The sequence below is a fragment of the Numenius arquata genome, chromosome 9 (genome assembly GCF_964106895.1).
Source record: "Numenius arquata chromosome 9, bNumArq3.hap1.1, whole genome shotgun sequence".
In the NCBI taxonomy this organism is placed as follows: domain Eukaryota; kingdom Metazoa; phylum Chordata; class Aves; order Charadriiformes; family Scolopacidae; genus Numenius; species Numenius arquata.
The window spans coordinates 16,952,140-16,968,397 of record NC_133584.1 but is presented as its reverse complement, the minus strand read 5'-3'; the positions used below and the strand labels follow the sequence as shown (position 1 = coordinate 16,968,397).

General features: G+C 37.8%; 1 protein-coding gene across 1 annotated transcript in view; it reads right to left on the bottom strand.

Annotated features, from left to right (window-relative positions):
* Window positions 1-16,258, bottom strand: part of SLC9A9 (solute carrier family 9 member A9) — a 212,752-nt gene that overhangs the window by 111,583 nt on the left and 84,911 nt on the right. Inside the window, exon 9 of the mRNA XM_074153102.1 lies at window positions 7,347-7,435. Within this exon, the coding sequence (XP_074009203.1) occupies window positions 7,347-7,435 (89 nt within the window). The remainder of the gene's footprint in view (window positions 1-7,346; window positions 7,436-16,258) is intronic.

The window sequence follows — 16,258 nt, the reverse complement described above, 5'->3', positions numbered from 1 at the left end:
AGAAAGCAAGATTTTCTTGTGTTATTTTGATTCTTCTTGTTAAACCCATACAGTAAGCAGCTTTAGCTTTCTTTATAGCATTATACTATTCTACAGGGTTCCATAAGATCTTATGGTACATCTGGTCAAACAATGCATCTGGCACATTTCCAATCTTTGGCTTTTTCTGCTAAACACAGAAAATAGCTGTGTAGAGAACTGAAATTCATTGTACGCTTCCTGTCAGTTACAATCCATTTTAAAGGTAATAATTATCATGAGCACTATGCATGTGGCGCGTATTCAATTAGAGATAGAAGGCAATTTATAAACGAGGGCAGCCTGTTTGTAATGGGACTCAGTGGCTCTGTAGTGATGCATTGACTTAGCCAGCTATGATGGTCCCACTCAGGAGTATAGGGCTCAGCCAGCATGCCTGTGACAAAATTGGAGCTCATTAGTGCCTCAGGAGGGAAAACTGGAAGTTATAAGGGAAAGTGCAGGACAAGAATGAGGGGTTGCTTCTCTTCAGGGTACTTAGGCTAGAGCTGTAATGATAGCTAATATCTAGAGACGTGTGAGCTCTTGGACTTTTAGAAAGGTCTAAAACTGTGACTTCTGCTGTTTTCAGTATAAGTTAGGTATCTTAAAATTGGCAGAAATATCTACCTACAATTTCAGGTATCTACTCTTAACAGACTTATGCTAAATGCAGCATACACTGTTCTTTATCTTCTTGTTTTAATTCTGTGCTTACAACCTTTTTATGTCTGTATAATTTTCTTCTCTCAGAAAGAGAAAGAACATGGATGTTTCTACGTCTTCCCCAATTGTTTTAAACAGCTACAAAATGAAGGCTTTGCTACAGGCCTTGTCTCAAAAAAAATATAATCTGGTAAAATATAAGAGGACAAGACCAAGGTTTTTCCCTAATGTAACTCATTTCCAGAATCTGTACTTTAAGTAAAACTGGCTAAATCAAGGGCAAAATGATACCAATACCATTCCAATACAAATAAATCTTCCCAAATGATATTTTAGTTTCTTATTCTTGTTAGCAGAAGTAGCTGCTGCTTCAGACCTTTCTACTAACCATTGTAAGTTGGTTACCTGGGCTCTTTCCTGAGCAGCACTGCCCAAAGCCCCCATCTACTGCTTTTGAGTCTGAACTTGCAGGGATTCAAGGAGGTTGGAAATTAGGGGGGTTTTGTTCAGCTGCAGAAAAGGAACCATGAGACAGGAGGCAGTGCCCATCAGAGCTAACTTTTATGCTCAGTCTCTACTTAAATGGAAGAAAGTTCTTTACGCACACAACCTGTGTAATGTGAACTAGGAATTCAGACTTTATTGGATCTGTTAGGCAAGGACCTCTCGTATACTTTTTGAAGAGCGTCAGACCCGAGTGCTATGTATTAGTTAAAAAGATTTTCCAGTTTACCCTCAGATAGAGTGTTAGCCATCAAATATGTTCTTATATCAGACAGCCAATGGTGCTGCATACACCTCAGAAGATAATGAAAACACATTCTAGTATGAAGTTTTCCTGTAGGCACTGTGATTGTGGTGTGCTGGAAGAACAGATTCCTCCTGCACAGCACATGTGCAAAGGTTGATTAGAATCTGGTAGTGGTGGTAATACCGTTTGAAAGACAACTTCTTTTTCTCTGTCTTTCTCTCTGTCAATCATTTATGTGGAAACACCTGATCTCTTGCAGTGCCTTAAAGGTCATTTTTTCTTAAGTAGAGTTCCTCAACTAATCATAACAGCTGCCAATTAGGCTGCTTATTTCAAAAGGATGTGAATTATGTTTTGTGGTCGTTGCTGTTTTGCTAATTATCAAGGGTATTTTGCTGTAAGTAGGGTTTTCCTCAGTCTAGAAATACTCTTGAATTTTTTAAAAGTCAAGAGACTGAATTGTAAGAGCCATTATATCCTGACATTTGTGTGGCCTTTTCTTCCTAGAAGTGTAAACTAATTATCTATAAACAATCCAATGTCTGATAACAGAAAATAGTAGGCATTAACTAGAGATAAATTAATATAGGCCATGTGCTTGAGAAGTAAGCACAGCTCTGAATGTTTGGTCTCTTAAACACTTGTACGAATAGCAGGACCAAAGTCACAGGGCACACACATGTCCTGTGTGACTGTGGGGGGCTTAAGATAAGGACACTAAACCCGTTTCATTTTGCGCTGCTGCTCCCTATGATTTTAGAGGGCTGCTTCTCCCAAATACAGTATAGTATGGGTGCTCAGTATCTGAAGTGGCGGCCCTCGCACACAGCAGATTGAGGCAGTTTTGGCAGTAGTAGCATGCAGCCATATCTACTCAGCTGCTCCCCTTCTCTCTGCAGTTCATGGCATGTGACTTTAACAACAAACTCGGGGAAAAAACATTCTGCTACTGGAGCAGAATTTGCACTGCATTTTTTATTTTTTTATGAAAAGAGCTGATGGAAGAATGCTATAAGATAGTCACTGTATCATGCATCTAGAGAAAGGAGATCTATTGTTTCAATTCTGGGTGTAGGTCTGCTTGTAACTTGTTTACAAGATATTTAGGCGAGCAGAAAAGCAGGAGAATGACTACATCATAGTGATGGTACTTCATTTGGATGTAGTGAGCCAAAACCCAACTTCAGCCACCTCTGTCTTTGATGCTCCTTTTACTAAACATTGGCTGATGCTGTTCAAGAACCACACCTTTGATTAATTGATTTTTTTTTTTTCCCCCCACTTCCAGTAGATTTGGACATCTCCATTGCCATACTTTAATTTTTAAGTTGTTATCCTGTCAATGTTCCAGTTTGCTTCAGAAGTGAGTCTATAATTTGGGGTGGAACAGCATCAAGTCTAAAGGCTACATTGAGGCTATTTGATGACACATCAGGGTCAAGAGACTATAATGATTTGATTTACAGTTTTTGAGGAATTAAAAAACCATATGTTTCGTGACTTTTTTCAGCCTGTTTCAATTAATATGGTTAATTAGCATTAAATTAACATGCTTACACACACAAACCTTTTACACCAAACTGTGTTTGGAATACAGCTGAATTTATGATCCAACAATCAGCTGATTGACCCCTAGCCTGTTTCCTTGTTGAAAAACGTATGGCTATATCAGAAATGAGCTAAGCAAGTTTTGAAAACAATATATTTTCAAGGGATTTCCAGATATTAGCTGCTCCTCTGCAAAGGGATGACTTTTAACAGAGATAATGATGTCTGCTTTATAGTGTGGAGATTAAAATTTGAAGCAGTTGGTACTATGTCCATCAGTGAGCAAGGCCAAACACCAGTCTGAACTTCCAGTCCTTCAGTGTAAGTTAGTTTGCTCACGCAGTCCTAGTAAGACTACGTGCTTTGGTAAAGTTACTCAGAAGTTATGCAGCATTGAGTTCTCTTGTTTTACCTTTACGTTGCTCTCAAACTTCTGTAAAACCTTGGAGGTGAAGGGCCGCTGAAATCTTAATGTGTCATCTTGTGCGTACTTCACGCCCAGTGCAGCTGAACAATCAGGACAGAAGCTTTTGTCTATAAGGCGAGTGTTCCCTAAAGAGTTTGCTATCAGGATCAGCAAAAAGTGTAACTGTTTAAATAGTAATGTGGTTAGAAAGGCTATCACACCTCATTTGAGAAAGCAACCTTCATGAAGTTGTTACACACAACTATTTCAGAGGTGACTAAGTAAACAAGGGTTAGACTGGTAGAATGAATGGAGACAGGCAGGGCAGTATGATATACCTCCTTGATGGCTGGACATGCTTTCCTATGCCTTCTAGTAATTCCCTGGCTCTAATTCCATAGGAGATGTGTTTCAGAATTCTCTTTCCAGAATTTAAAACTTGCTGGCACTTTATACTTGCTGTATTTTGTCTGAAAGCAGAATTCTCCATACCCTTGCACACTTAACCAAAGAGAGGTATTGCCCTGTTCCCTGGGTTTTTTTGGTGGTTTGTTTTTTTTGTTTGTTTGTTTGTTTTTTGTTGTTTTTTGTGTGTGTGGCTGTTCCCTGGAGTTAAAGGAACATAACCAGAAAATGATATAAGTATGATGGATAACATTTATACCCATTAGAGAAGATAAGAAGCTTCTCTTAATACTCCACCACTAGGAAACTGTGCTGGTCTTAGCTTGGCATTTGAGTGAAACTGGTAGAGGACAGAGAAAAAAAGTAGCGAGGAATGTCTTCTCTTCCTGTAGAAAATACAGTATTGTCCATGGATCCCTTTCTAGGGCTGACCTGTAGGGATTTACAGTCTGCCCGCTTTCAACAAATCAGTAATTTCTATTTATCTAGCAACACCCTGCCCAGCCACTGACTTACTTGAAGCTGGGCAAATAAGATGCATCCCAACCCAACTGCACCTCTGAAGAACCTAATGTAAAATCTGAACTATACTGTCCCAAGTTTGAAAGTCAACTGTTTGCCTGCAGCATAACATGAGGTTATATTAGCAGCTGTAAATAATTCTAGAGAAAGCTGCACAGAATCAAATAGCTTTCGATCAGGTGCTAGCAGTTTAATCTTCTTCACTAAAGATATATTGGATAAATTAAACTTTAAATGTATGAAACTCAGGAGCACTGTGTTTGACCTAACCTTGTTGCCATGGATGGCAGTGTCAATTTTAATGGAAAAATCACTATGACCATAGTCAGGTCAATGATGACGACTTAAAAATAGTGCCATAAAACATCATTTATGTTAAAAACAAACAATAAAAACACACAGAGAGAATGGATATAAATACTTAGTGAGAATTGGGATAATTAGATTGAATGAAAACTCTAAATCTTTATTAGCTTACTTCTGACGATGTTAAAATAATCCATTGTTTCTGACAAGATTTGTTTTACTTTATACTTTCTGTAAGTTTCAGATGCTTGAAATCTAATATTTCTCTTTCATGGAACGTTAAACAGTGATTGACTGGATAATAAAGAATGCATGGGGACTAATAATTACATGGCATCTTTTAACAGGCATTCTTAATAGAGGTTCTTAAATTCTCATTTAAGAACTGCAGATAGGTTTTCATTTTATATCAATACCTGAAGAAAATGATACCAGTCTTTTCTTTGTCTATTTTTTTTTTTTTTTTTTTTTTTGGCACAAACGATGAGGTATTATGAGAAATGCAGAACTCGGCGTCATGGCCAGAAATACCACCTCTATCATTGTATGCTGAATTTTACCATCAAGCTATGAAATTTTAACAGCCAGTAAAAAATGCAAAGAAAATTATGCAAAGCAGTAGAGAAAAAGCATTTGTTTAAAAACAGCCAACACAATTTCACAATCTGATTTCCAGTTTTAAATCTGATTTCCATGGTTTTTGTTAGCTTTAGCTTCAGCCTTAACTCACTGTTTTGTCAGTGTGCGTTACAGTTCACCAGTCCTTATTGAAAGATCTGTCATATTGTAACAAAAGAGAGAGACTGCTTTGGAATAATTCTATAAATGAACTGAAAAGCCCTTGATTTTGGCCAGTAATGAGTAATAAAAATGACTTAAGTTGGGAGCGAAACTGTCTGTCTGAGCAACAATACTCATTTAAAATGCATTGAAGTCATGTATGATTAGGAAAATGCCAAGTGTGTGGCTTAGAAAATTTGCTTGAAGAGAATTCTTGGGGGGAGAGAAAGAAAGAGGCAGTGCAGGTCTTGCTGAAACAGCTGCATATGAAAGGGTAATCTTTGGATTAGAAAATAAATTAGAAGAATTCAAAGGAATTTAACAACAATTTTTGAACCATATCGTAAGGGAGGCTGAGGATTAAGGGCTTATGACGGAAGAGAAAAACAGAATAGAAGGGGTGCATAAAACTCATAGCTCTATAGAGAAACATAATCCCTTTTCTGTGCGTTCAAGGGTAGATTCAGTTTATTTTCACTATTTTATTTTGCACTGTTGAATGGGAGGGAATAAAAGAGTAAACATGAACAAAACCAGTATACATTTAAACTAAATGTTAGATAATTCTGTAATTGAAAAGGTTTATATGTAATTAAAAATACCATGGCCTTTATTTCTCTGTCTCTCTCTCTGATCCTATGCATCACTACATCATGCAGATGGATCCCTGAAAAGCCTTGTATTCAATTGTAACAGTTATGTGCAAGAGTAGTAATGGCATATGCAATTCAGTATTTCTGCAAAATAGAAACAATTCTCTAGTAGATATAAATGTTATTCCCTTAAGATACAGTTACCAGAGAAAGGTTTTCTTTTCTGCTGGACTACTTTTCAAAAGCACCAGCCTCTACTGGTATGAAGAAACACAATTGAGAAGGCTTATCCTCTTCAATAGCTAACACTTTATTCTGGAAGTACTGACCACAAACTTCTTTGTGATTTAAAATCGGGGAGTGTCTGACAGTTGAACTGACATTGTGGCCAGTATTTTTTCTATCAAAGAGTTTTCTATCAAACTGATAGAAAATTGGATTTTTGATTAAATTGAGATGTGCAAGAGGTGATGACATTTTCTATGTAAAATTTCCAATACTTAAAACAGAGGAAGTGCTGAAAAAGGTACCAGATTGCATCATGAAGATTATAGTCTCGGACCATATGTTTCCATTTTGTTCCAGGAGATAGATTTTCTGCAACCTGGTTCTTGCGACACAGGAGTCAACATTAAAAGGGAGGAAAGCTGCATTTAAACGACTTCTCACAGGATCTAGTTAGTGGTGAGGTAGTCTAAAATTACTCCTTGTGCTCTAAAACATTTTGAGCATTGCGATGCCATGTATCTAGTACTGAGAACAGCCCCAGTTTTTAAAAAATTATCACAATTGCACTAGTCACCTATTCAAACAAAAAACAGATGACCAAATTTCTCTTGTCTTTAAAGCTAAATAATGCAATGGAAAAAAAATCACTCTTTCTAACTATGTCAGATTTTTTAATGAAGCAGAAATGAAATGATGTCATTGCTCAAGTCTGTGGGCCAGACTGCAGGTTATATAGTTCCTTTGCAAAAGTCCACATGGATCCAGAGGTCCCTTCCAGCCCCATATCATTCTGTGATTCTGTGACCACTTCTCTCTTATTTACCAGAGCTCTTTGACTTCCTTAACTTTGTAGCATTTTTGTATGGAAGGTAGTGTAAACTTATCCCCTTACCCTTCATCTCCTCAACCAACTTTCCAGGTTTCTTGGGAAGAACAGGTTCTTATTTTTTTTGCTTATCCAGGGAATTGTAACTGTTTTCTTGGCAAAATCTCTAGTCTTTCCTCTAATGAAGACATGACCTTTTTCCTTTGCAGTAACAAAATCCCATCCAGCTATATTCCAGTATCTCTGTCTATTCCTTATACCCGTTGAAGACACAAAGTCAGTTATTTCCATGCCTACCTGTTTAGTTCTCATTTTGGAATCTGGTGACAGATTGTTGTAGGTATAATGGGCCTGTGTAACTCCACAGAAAAGGACTGCAACAATACCTGAAATTCAAAGAAAAACCAAAGTTAGCCGCTTCTATTTTCTTACTTAGGTTTGTCAGAGTGCTGCATAAAAAAGCTAATTAGACTGTTAATAGCACTTTGTAACAAAAAGCCTTCGAGATACTTTTAATAAGAACATCTTTCAAATGAAATAGAATTTTTTTGCTTTGCTATAAATCATGAAGGTCTTGAATCTTCTGCCTAGTTCATCATGCATTCATAGCATTTCTACTGTTGTGTATTTGGCCAAAAACTGCAGAAGATTTGTTTGAATTAATACAGGGTAATACCTGACCGTAATCTGACTGTCAGTTAGGCAAGGCTAACAATTGTAATATGAAGGACTTAACACTATTTGAAAATTTTGGCAGGGACTGAATAGGAAAGGGAAAAATAATTTTATTGCATTTAAATGGTTTGAGAGTGCTTAATACTGAATGACTGCAAGAGGGTAAAGTAAATTCTGTCTGTACCTGATTTTTAGCCATACTATAAGCAGTGTGTAACAATATGCAAGGTGGACAATACCACATTGCTTAGAAGTAATGCTCTGGCAGGTGCAGGCTGCATTGCCCAGAATGACTACGTCAATGACTGTAGCCATGTGGCAGCAATTATACTTCCCAGCTTGGGGAAGGTCTTGAGGGCAGCAGGTTTGTCAGGTATAGCAATAACTTTGTATTATAGTGATATTTCTTATTTTTGAATACTTTCTCCCTGGCTCTGGTGCTAACTCACTGGCATCATTGAGTAACATCACTGAAACGCAGTATTATAATTAAAGTAGCTGGTAAGATTGTAACTGCAATTTTCTGTCAGCTCTGGACAAAGATAAGGCAGAAAGAACCCACATAGAGAGAAAATGGAAAAGCAAAAATAAGTGTCCACCAGTAACCATATGTAAATGCCTATGGAGGAAGAAAGCTATGTGCTTTTCTCAAAGGCAGGACACATCTACATAGATAATTATTTACGCAACAGCTCAGGGCTTGCTCATGTCCATTCCAGTCATCATTTCCCCGGAAACCTCCACATGCATTTCCTGAAGCATGTGGAGCGTGCAAGTTCTGCTCAGTTTCTAAATGCCCACCACATGAGCAGCGACTGGTTCTGCAGGAAGCCAGCCTGCAGCGCCGTCACTGCGTGCCTGTCATCTGGGGCTTCATAGACAGGCAGTTTTCCACCATCCACCCCACAGTGCTTTGGTTCTTGTGCCTTTCAGCCCTTCTGCCCCCGGCCTCCTGTCTAGGAGCTACAGCACGCCCTAATTAGCATTTTAGTTCTGCTTCCTCGTGGGCTGCTCTGCAAATTGTTAGGTAATTTTTAGCTCTCAGGCTGCTGATGTACTGAAATAACACCGATGAATCCAAGGAAACACACCGAGGCAACAGAGCAAGCAAAAGGATACCTGTCCAGGTTTAGGCAATATCCATCCTTGCAATGTGACTGTGCAGCAGCTTTCTAGGCATTTATTGGGTTAAACTAGCATAAACTGAAACATAGAAACAAATTGTACTGGAAATAAAGAGCATGAAGTAGATTTGTTAAAATAATCCCAGTCTGTGCCTTCAATCCTGGATGTGACCCTGGATAGGGCTTCCTCCAGCTTCTCCAGGATGGTGGCTCTCCTGAATGTACAAAGGCTGGCAAGAAGAGGCTCAATAAGGGGGCAGAATTTACTGTGCTGCAGGCTTTAGCACGGCAAACCCAACATAAAATAATCTGCTACTTCAAAAGGATTAACAGAAGCAGGCTGGGCTTCATACAGCCCCAGGAAAAAATGGATGGTAAAGTACTGAACAAGTGTCAGTGGAAAGTGCTGGTGCCTTGATAGGTTCTTTAATAGGCTTATCCAAAACTCTGTTAGAATTGTAGCAGCATGAGGGCCCTGAAAGTGAGTGAAATACCCTCCTCCCCTAAAGCACAGTACAGATAAGTAAACATGGCAAAGTAAAAATTTAGACAATGCTGAAACTATTTCATTCGGGAGAGTGTGTGTGTGTGGGAACAGCACATTGCCACATACCAGTTGAACTTAAACCTTACCACCTCTTTCTCAAGTTTCTGACTCTCTTTGGATTGCTAACCGTGAAAATATTGTCCAACAAAATCCAACTTTCATGACTTGCGTGCCTCTCATTTCTGGGAAGGACTGAGGCCTGGCATTAATATGCCTTTGATGGAAGAAAAAGGTATGGAGTAAAAAATTCTGGGATGGATTTGGCACAAGGGATGACGGCTATCAGAAACAAAATGAGAAATCTTTTTTTTTCCCATAAACCACTGTGGACGTTTTCTTTGCTTCTGGGTTCTCTTTATATTGTAAATTTACCTGTGCTAATTCTACAGAACACAGTCTCTGCATCCAAGAGAAACTCCACTGAGCTTTACCTGCTGTGTCTTTGTTTTTCAATATTTTTTTCCTTATGTCTGTTTCGATATTTATTTTTTTCTAACTACACTAAGACTTTTCTTTGGAGTAAATAATGTGGGGAGTAGTGAGATTGTCACTGCCTAAATGTGTTTGCGGAAGGTCATAGTTTTGTGAGGTCTAATTGCTCTTTTAAATGCGTCTTTTTTCTCAGTAACTACTTGGTTGCGCACAGCTGGTCGAGGGAGTTTAAAAATTCTCAGGGCATTAATAATATGCAATGGGATTCTCCAACAATGAAATTTCAGTTAAAAAATAAAACCACTCAGTAATGTTGCGAAGTGTCACTGGCTCCAGGCTCAGTGACAGAAATGGAGATAAGAGTTTCTGATTCACTTTCTTCTACATGAACCATCATCGTGCCAAGTCTTGCATTTTTAAAATTGACTATTAAATTCAACTATGATTATAAAATGTTTTTTGACTGCTAAGAAATGGTTGATTATGGGTAGTGAGAGAACTAAGAGTGACACGAGGAATAAAATGGCCTAAATCGGATTTTACAATAGGAATAAATGATCTGAACCACGCAATTATGCAAGTGTAGAAACAAGATACCCTGTTTCCAGGGAAGACCGGGGGAATGCAGTGGAATATTTCAATTGCTACAATTGAAGGCTTAATACGTACCAGCCATGCCTCTCGCAATGAATGCTTCATTAAGAGGCTTGGAGAAAATTGTAATGCATTTCCATAAAAATGATTACTTAAGAGTAACGACCAATTACATGTTAATGCCACTACAAAGGAAAGAGAAGTACCTAAAGAAACAAACATAGGACTTTTAGTTAGAAGCAAAAAGCAATCTGGATTTCTTTGTAAGACTATTAAGGCTGGATTTTGGAGTTAGCTGGGTATCAAGATACAGTATGAACTGTATATGGCACATAAATTCGGTTGTCAAATTTTTGCAGGCTTTCTTTCACAGAGAAACAGATAAGACCAGGTATGATAATACTGGAATTGTAAACAGAAAGTAGTTATGAGATACAGGAAGGCAGATAAAGGGAGATGGTCCTTTTACCAGTCCTTAGTGCTCAGCGCTTTAATCGCAGGGTGTTGGAGACTCAGGTCACTTTTTCAGTGCTGTTACATTGTTTCGTTTTTAAGTGGCAGATTTAGCAATTACCGAGATACTACAATTGCTGAACAAAATGCTAACCTAAAGTAAACAGGGAATGTTTTGAGTTGAAATGGGTGATCAGTTGTTAAGTGCAATAAAGCTGCTTGTGTCTATAAAGTTACTGAAATTTTTCACTTAATATAAAAAATGAGAAACCTCACAGTAAAATGTTGATTGTCTCTAGTAAAGTTTCAGCTGCAGCTCAACCTCTTTGAAGAGGTTTTATTAGAAATAAAAGCCTACCATTTTATTTGATGTTTTTGCTCCTTGTATAACAGAGAAATAGTGACAGCTTATCAGCTGCTTATACAGTTAGAGAACTTTTTCTTACATTAGTTTTGCTGAATACTTGTAGTTGAAATTGTTTCTAGGACAAAAGCTGGCAATATCAAAAGATAATATAGGAGAAAGGAGTAACATATCTTTAGAAGTATTTTGCTGATGGTGTGAACATTAACATGATAGTGTGAATATTAATTTATAAGTGTTAATCGAAAAATAATTCCTACTTGTCACTGAAAGACAAAATATTATTTTTTTATCATTTCAAAAATGGCAAAAGGAAGTGTACCCTTGCTTTTCAATATCTGGTGCTACGAGAAAAACTAGGAAAAAGTCTGTGTTTTGTCAGAGAAGGGCAGCATGTGCAATGTACTTTTAATGAAAACCTGGAAGTGCCTGGCCACAATTTTAACTTCAGAATTTTCTAATCTGAGACAATAAAACTGACATTGTGTCTCCAGCTGTCAAGCCTTCTAGTGGTAAAAAAAAAAAAAAAAAAAGGAATTTAGGAAAAAAAAAATTAGCCAAACTTCTACCTTCTGGGGAAACAATGGAATAGATAAAATGTATAACTTGATTTGAAAAGATCTGTAGGTAAATTGACCATTTTTCATCCCAACTTTGAAGCATTCCAGAGTTTCAGGGATGAACTAAGGATGCACAAAGTACTGCAAATCCCACAGTACAACAGGCAAAAGGAACTGGTCTTTCATCAAAGGCAGTGAAATGTGGGGAAAAGAGGACAATGGGGACTGGGTATAGAGAAATTATTTAAATCAGATAACATTTCCTTTGGAGTCATACTTCTCTCCACAGCACCCACTGGGGCACATCCCAGTGCAGACTGAATATGTGAGTGGCAGGAAATGAGGCACTGTCTTCTGCATCAAATTGTTGCAGTAATAAGGCTATAACACCAGTAGCGATAATATCCCTATTCAGTCTGTTTTGAGTGAGGGTATGAAGTGTGACTAATCATTTTTTTGATACTGAAGCAAAGATTCAAGGCTTCTTTCACCAGACCTGCACCAATGCAGAACCAAAGCTGGTGCTTTGTTCATGAAGCTTTCATCTCTGAAGTTGTCTGAGATTGATTTTATGTTGAAGTGACAGAAAGCAACAAAAGACAGAGCTGAGGGAATTTTTTAGGGCCTCGTCTGAGGAATGATCATTGATCAGCACCTGGCTGCTTCAAGTGAGACCTGAGCTTCAGTATGGCACTTCTGTAACCCCAAATGAATTGCTGTGTTCCATTTAGATTGGAACTCCTAGGCTGAGACACACCATGTTTTATTCTAGACACGCTAAGAGTGCTTATCCTGTCTGTCCAGAATCTATTCACTAGCAATAAGACTCCAGATCCTCACTTTATGCAACTGATCATTGATCTCAGTCTAATGCTATGCTAGAATATCTACTTTTCTCAAAAAACAAACACCTTTCTCTTCTTCCCTTACTGTCTTACCTACAACAGCACCAAAGTTAGCCAGACCCAGGCACTGACTCAATTGTGTGCACAGCCTGGTCAGGTGATGCTGCTGAAAGGGCTAATGGGATAACTGAAACTGCCCAGAGTATTAGATCTAGCTTATAAGTCAGCAAAGTATGTCTAGAGCTTCCTCTAAAGTATAGCATCCACCTGGCATTCCCTATTTTAGAATACACATAGATCATCCAGAGCCATCTCTGAAGTCCTACAGGCAAGTAATGGGTTAGTAATTTGTGGCAAACTTGGCCAGTTGTCATCTCTCTCTGCACAGCAGTGCAAATGCCATCTTCTTATCTATGAAGAGCCCGCTTTCCTAGTTAGACTGAAATTTCCTCCTTTCCTCCTAGGAGTGGCAGAACTACAGATTAAGAGAGTTGAGGTCTGTGTCCTTTTGACCTAGAAGCCAAGCTGTCCCTTCTCCCTCGTTACTGGTAGGAGTCTCCCTACTTCTCTCTAGGACACAACACGGCACATTAGCTATGAATAAAGGAAAGAAAACCACAAAGTTGATAATTTAAAGCCCAGAATAACTTCCTTTTATGGAATAACATCAGCCCAATGAACTAAAGCCAATCAGGTACCAACCTGCATTGTGCTCACAGTACTCAGACCTGTTTTGATAGGTCCCTTCTGAGAGTGACACACGAAGAAGAACGGGTCACAACATTTAAAAAAAGCAATGAGGGAGATGATGGATCCAAGACAAATTACAGCAAACAGATAGGAACAGTGAACAGCCATGAGAATAAATGCACTTTGTCAGCAGCACTAAAGGAAGTGGAAGTTAGTGACGTTTGTTCTTGCTGTGCCCTAAATACAAAGGTAGCACAAAACTGCCCCCAGTGAGAGATCAGATCTTTGCACTTGTCCTGGGTGCATCACTCATAATAAGCTGCTTATTTATTTTTGGAGGAAAAGCTTTCTCACTAGGTGTGCTCTCCTGTGAGCCCCTGAATAAGCAGGCAGGTGTCAGAGACATCACAAAATGTTCAGACAAGAATTACTGAGGATGAGGAAGCAGCAGTAATTTATTATCACAGGCTACTTCCTTTATCAGAAGGCAATCATTTTGGGCTGGGCTTTGAAAAACAGTAAAGGAACAAAGATGATCCTCTCCAACATTTTCTCCTTCAAGATCTATTGTCTTCCTTAGCTTCATAGCACAGGTCTTTGGCATGTAAAATCAGAGGTGGTTGGCTGTAATTTTGCTGCTTTTACACTGATAAATTCTATATGACTTTGAACTATTCATTAATTGAATACATAAATGCAAATAAATTCACATACATATATTTGAGTGCATTTTTGCAGGTATTTTAATCGCTTTGTATTGGAATATCTACTTAGTTCAAACATCTGTAGATAGAAAGGGTCTAACAGGTGAACATTAAATGCTCATGTACATCATGGAATCTTTCACAGACTAATAACTGAGTGATCAGTTAAAAATTAGCAAATTTTGTTAATTATAAAGCAAAAGAACAAGCAATTAATAAACACAAGATGTACTTTCCTCATTTATTTTGACAAGTATTTCATTTAAATTATTTATGATTTTTTCATAGCCTACTAGTAAATATTCTGTAATGAAGTTTAAAAATGAAAGCAACTATATTAACACTGACCTCCCTATAGTAGTCTATTATTACAACTTTGCTCAGCAGTCAGGAATGATATACTTCAGGGCAAATTAGAAAGTGCACAAATTAGATTCTACTTTATAAGAATCAATTTATCATGCATATGTCACAGCTTGATGATAGAGCTGTAAGATTAATAACCATAACATTAATTTATAATTTACAGTTATCAGTATAACAATAATTGTGTAGTCATCCCAGATTTTTACTTTGATTTCCTGGTTTGATCACATCCATTTTTCAACCAGGGTCAGGTCCACATCTTGTGTTATATATCATGGGATATCTTGAGGTAGAGGGATAAAGTATTTTATAACGTGTTTACCTGTACTATTCTCCATTCACATTGTATTTAAAAAATCTGCAAGCTAAAGAAGTGAGCTTTAATACCTACACAAAAACCAGTATAGCCTGTTATTTATAAATTATGATATACTTCAATATTAGACATCAAAGGGCTTATAGTGATTGAAGAACTAGTGTGGAAAGCATTATAAGAATAAAATTATTTTGCAATTACATTACTTAATAGCTACAGGGAAATACTGATGTCTAGTCCTTTGAAGTTCATTTAGAAGGAATGAACAGAGGAAACACAATATCCAAGGAAAATGAAGAGGAATATAGGCATAAATGTGCAGTGGATCAAGTTAATTTTTGAAGCAAGCTTACTGAAGTCAAAAGACTTCAAACCAGGAATTTAGTTCATTGAAGGGAGTGGTCCAGCAGAGCCATTGCACGGTTATGATACTCTCTTAATTGTAATGATTGCTTTTGAGGACAGACACGCTTGTCTGTAGAACCAGATGGTTTATGCATTAAGTAAGACTAAGGGCAAAGCAAGTAAGCTGGAAATGACTGGAAATGATGGCATAGGAATTAAGAGCTGAGTGTGTTCTGAAGGATGACTGGCTTTCCCTCAGGCTCCCTGCGCCTTCTGCAACAGGTGATTCAGGCATCACATAACCATGTGGGTGACTGCACACAATAACCGCATTTTACATAGATTTCTTTAGCATGGGTACAAGAAATCACAGCCATCTCTGAAATCTGTACCTCTAAGAACCTAAGTCAGATGAAAATTTCTTAACCAATACAGTAATTGCTCTGACATGCTCTGGGCAATTCTGCTTCAGCAGGGGAGTTGGACTGGATGATCTTTATGGTCCCTTTCAACTCTAAAAATTCAGTGAAATTCAGTGAAAGAAGGGGAGTTGGAGCTATTTCAGATGAGATTGAGAGAAGATGAAAGCAATATCAAAACTGGTTAAACCAAACAACTAAAAATATCCACTCTAAAGTGTAACGTTAGCACAGTACTAATAAAGTCAATGCATTTACAAAAGACAGCTTTGAACTTCTGAAGCTACAAGAAAGGCTCCATGAGTTTTTTCCACTATAACACTTTCTGACTAAAGTCCTTCAGAGAAACTAAATGACACCCAATTTTATCCGTGTCATGGAATACACCCTTTTGTTCAGTTCATGTGCTCCTCTTTTTATTCATTGGCCTGAAGATTTTGGCAGTGAACAGGATGCAAATTTGTATGTTTAATAAGGCAAAGATGCCAGAAGATGCATATGTTAATACCCATTCAGAAATAGTTTTATTGTGTGGCTAATATTAAAAAAGTAACATGCTGGTTCCACAGAAATCAGTAGAAATATAACTGTTGATTTCAAAGGCTTTGAACAATTTTTGCAAACAAACTAGCATGGGCTACATTAACACTCCATTAAGCAGTTTTCTTCCCCGACTATCCCTGATGTTAATTAGAGCTCTAGATTTCAGAGGTGACAGCATCAAGAACATTAAAATGATTGAACACTTGCAAACTGTACAATAGGTTGTGGTTGC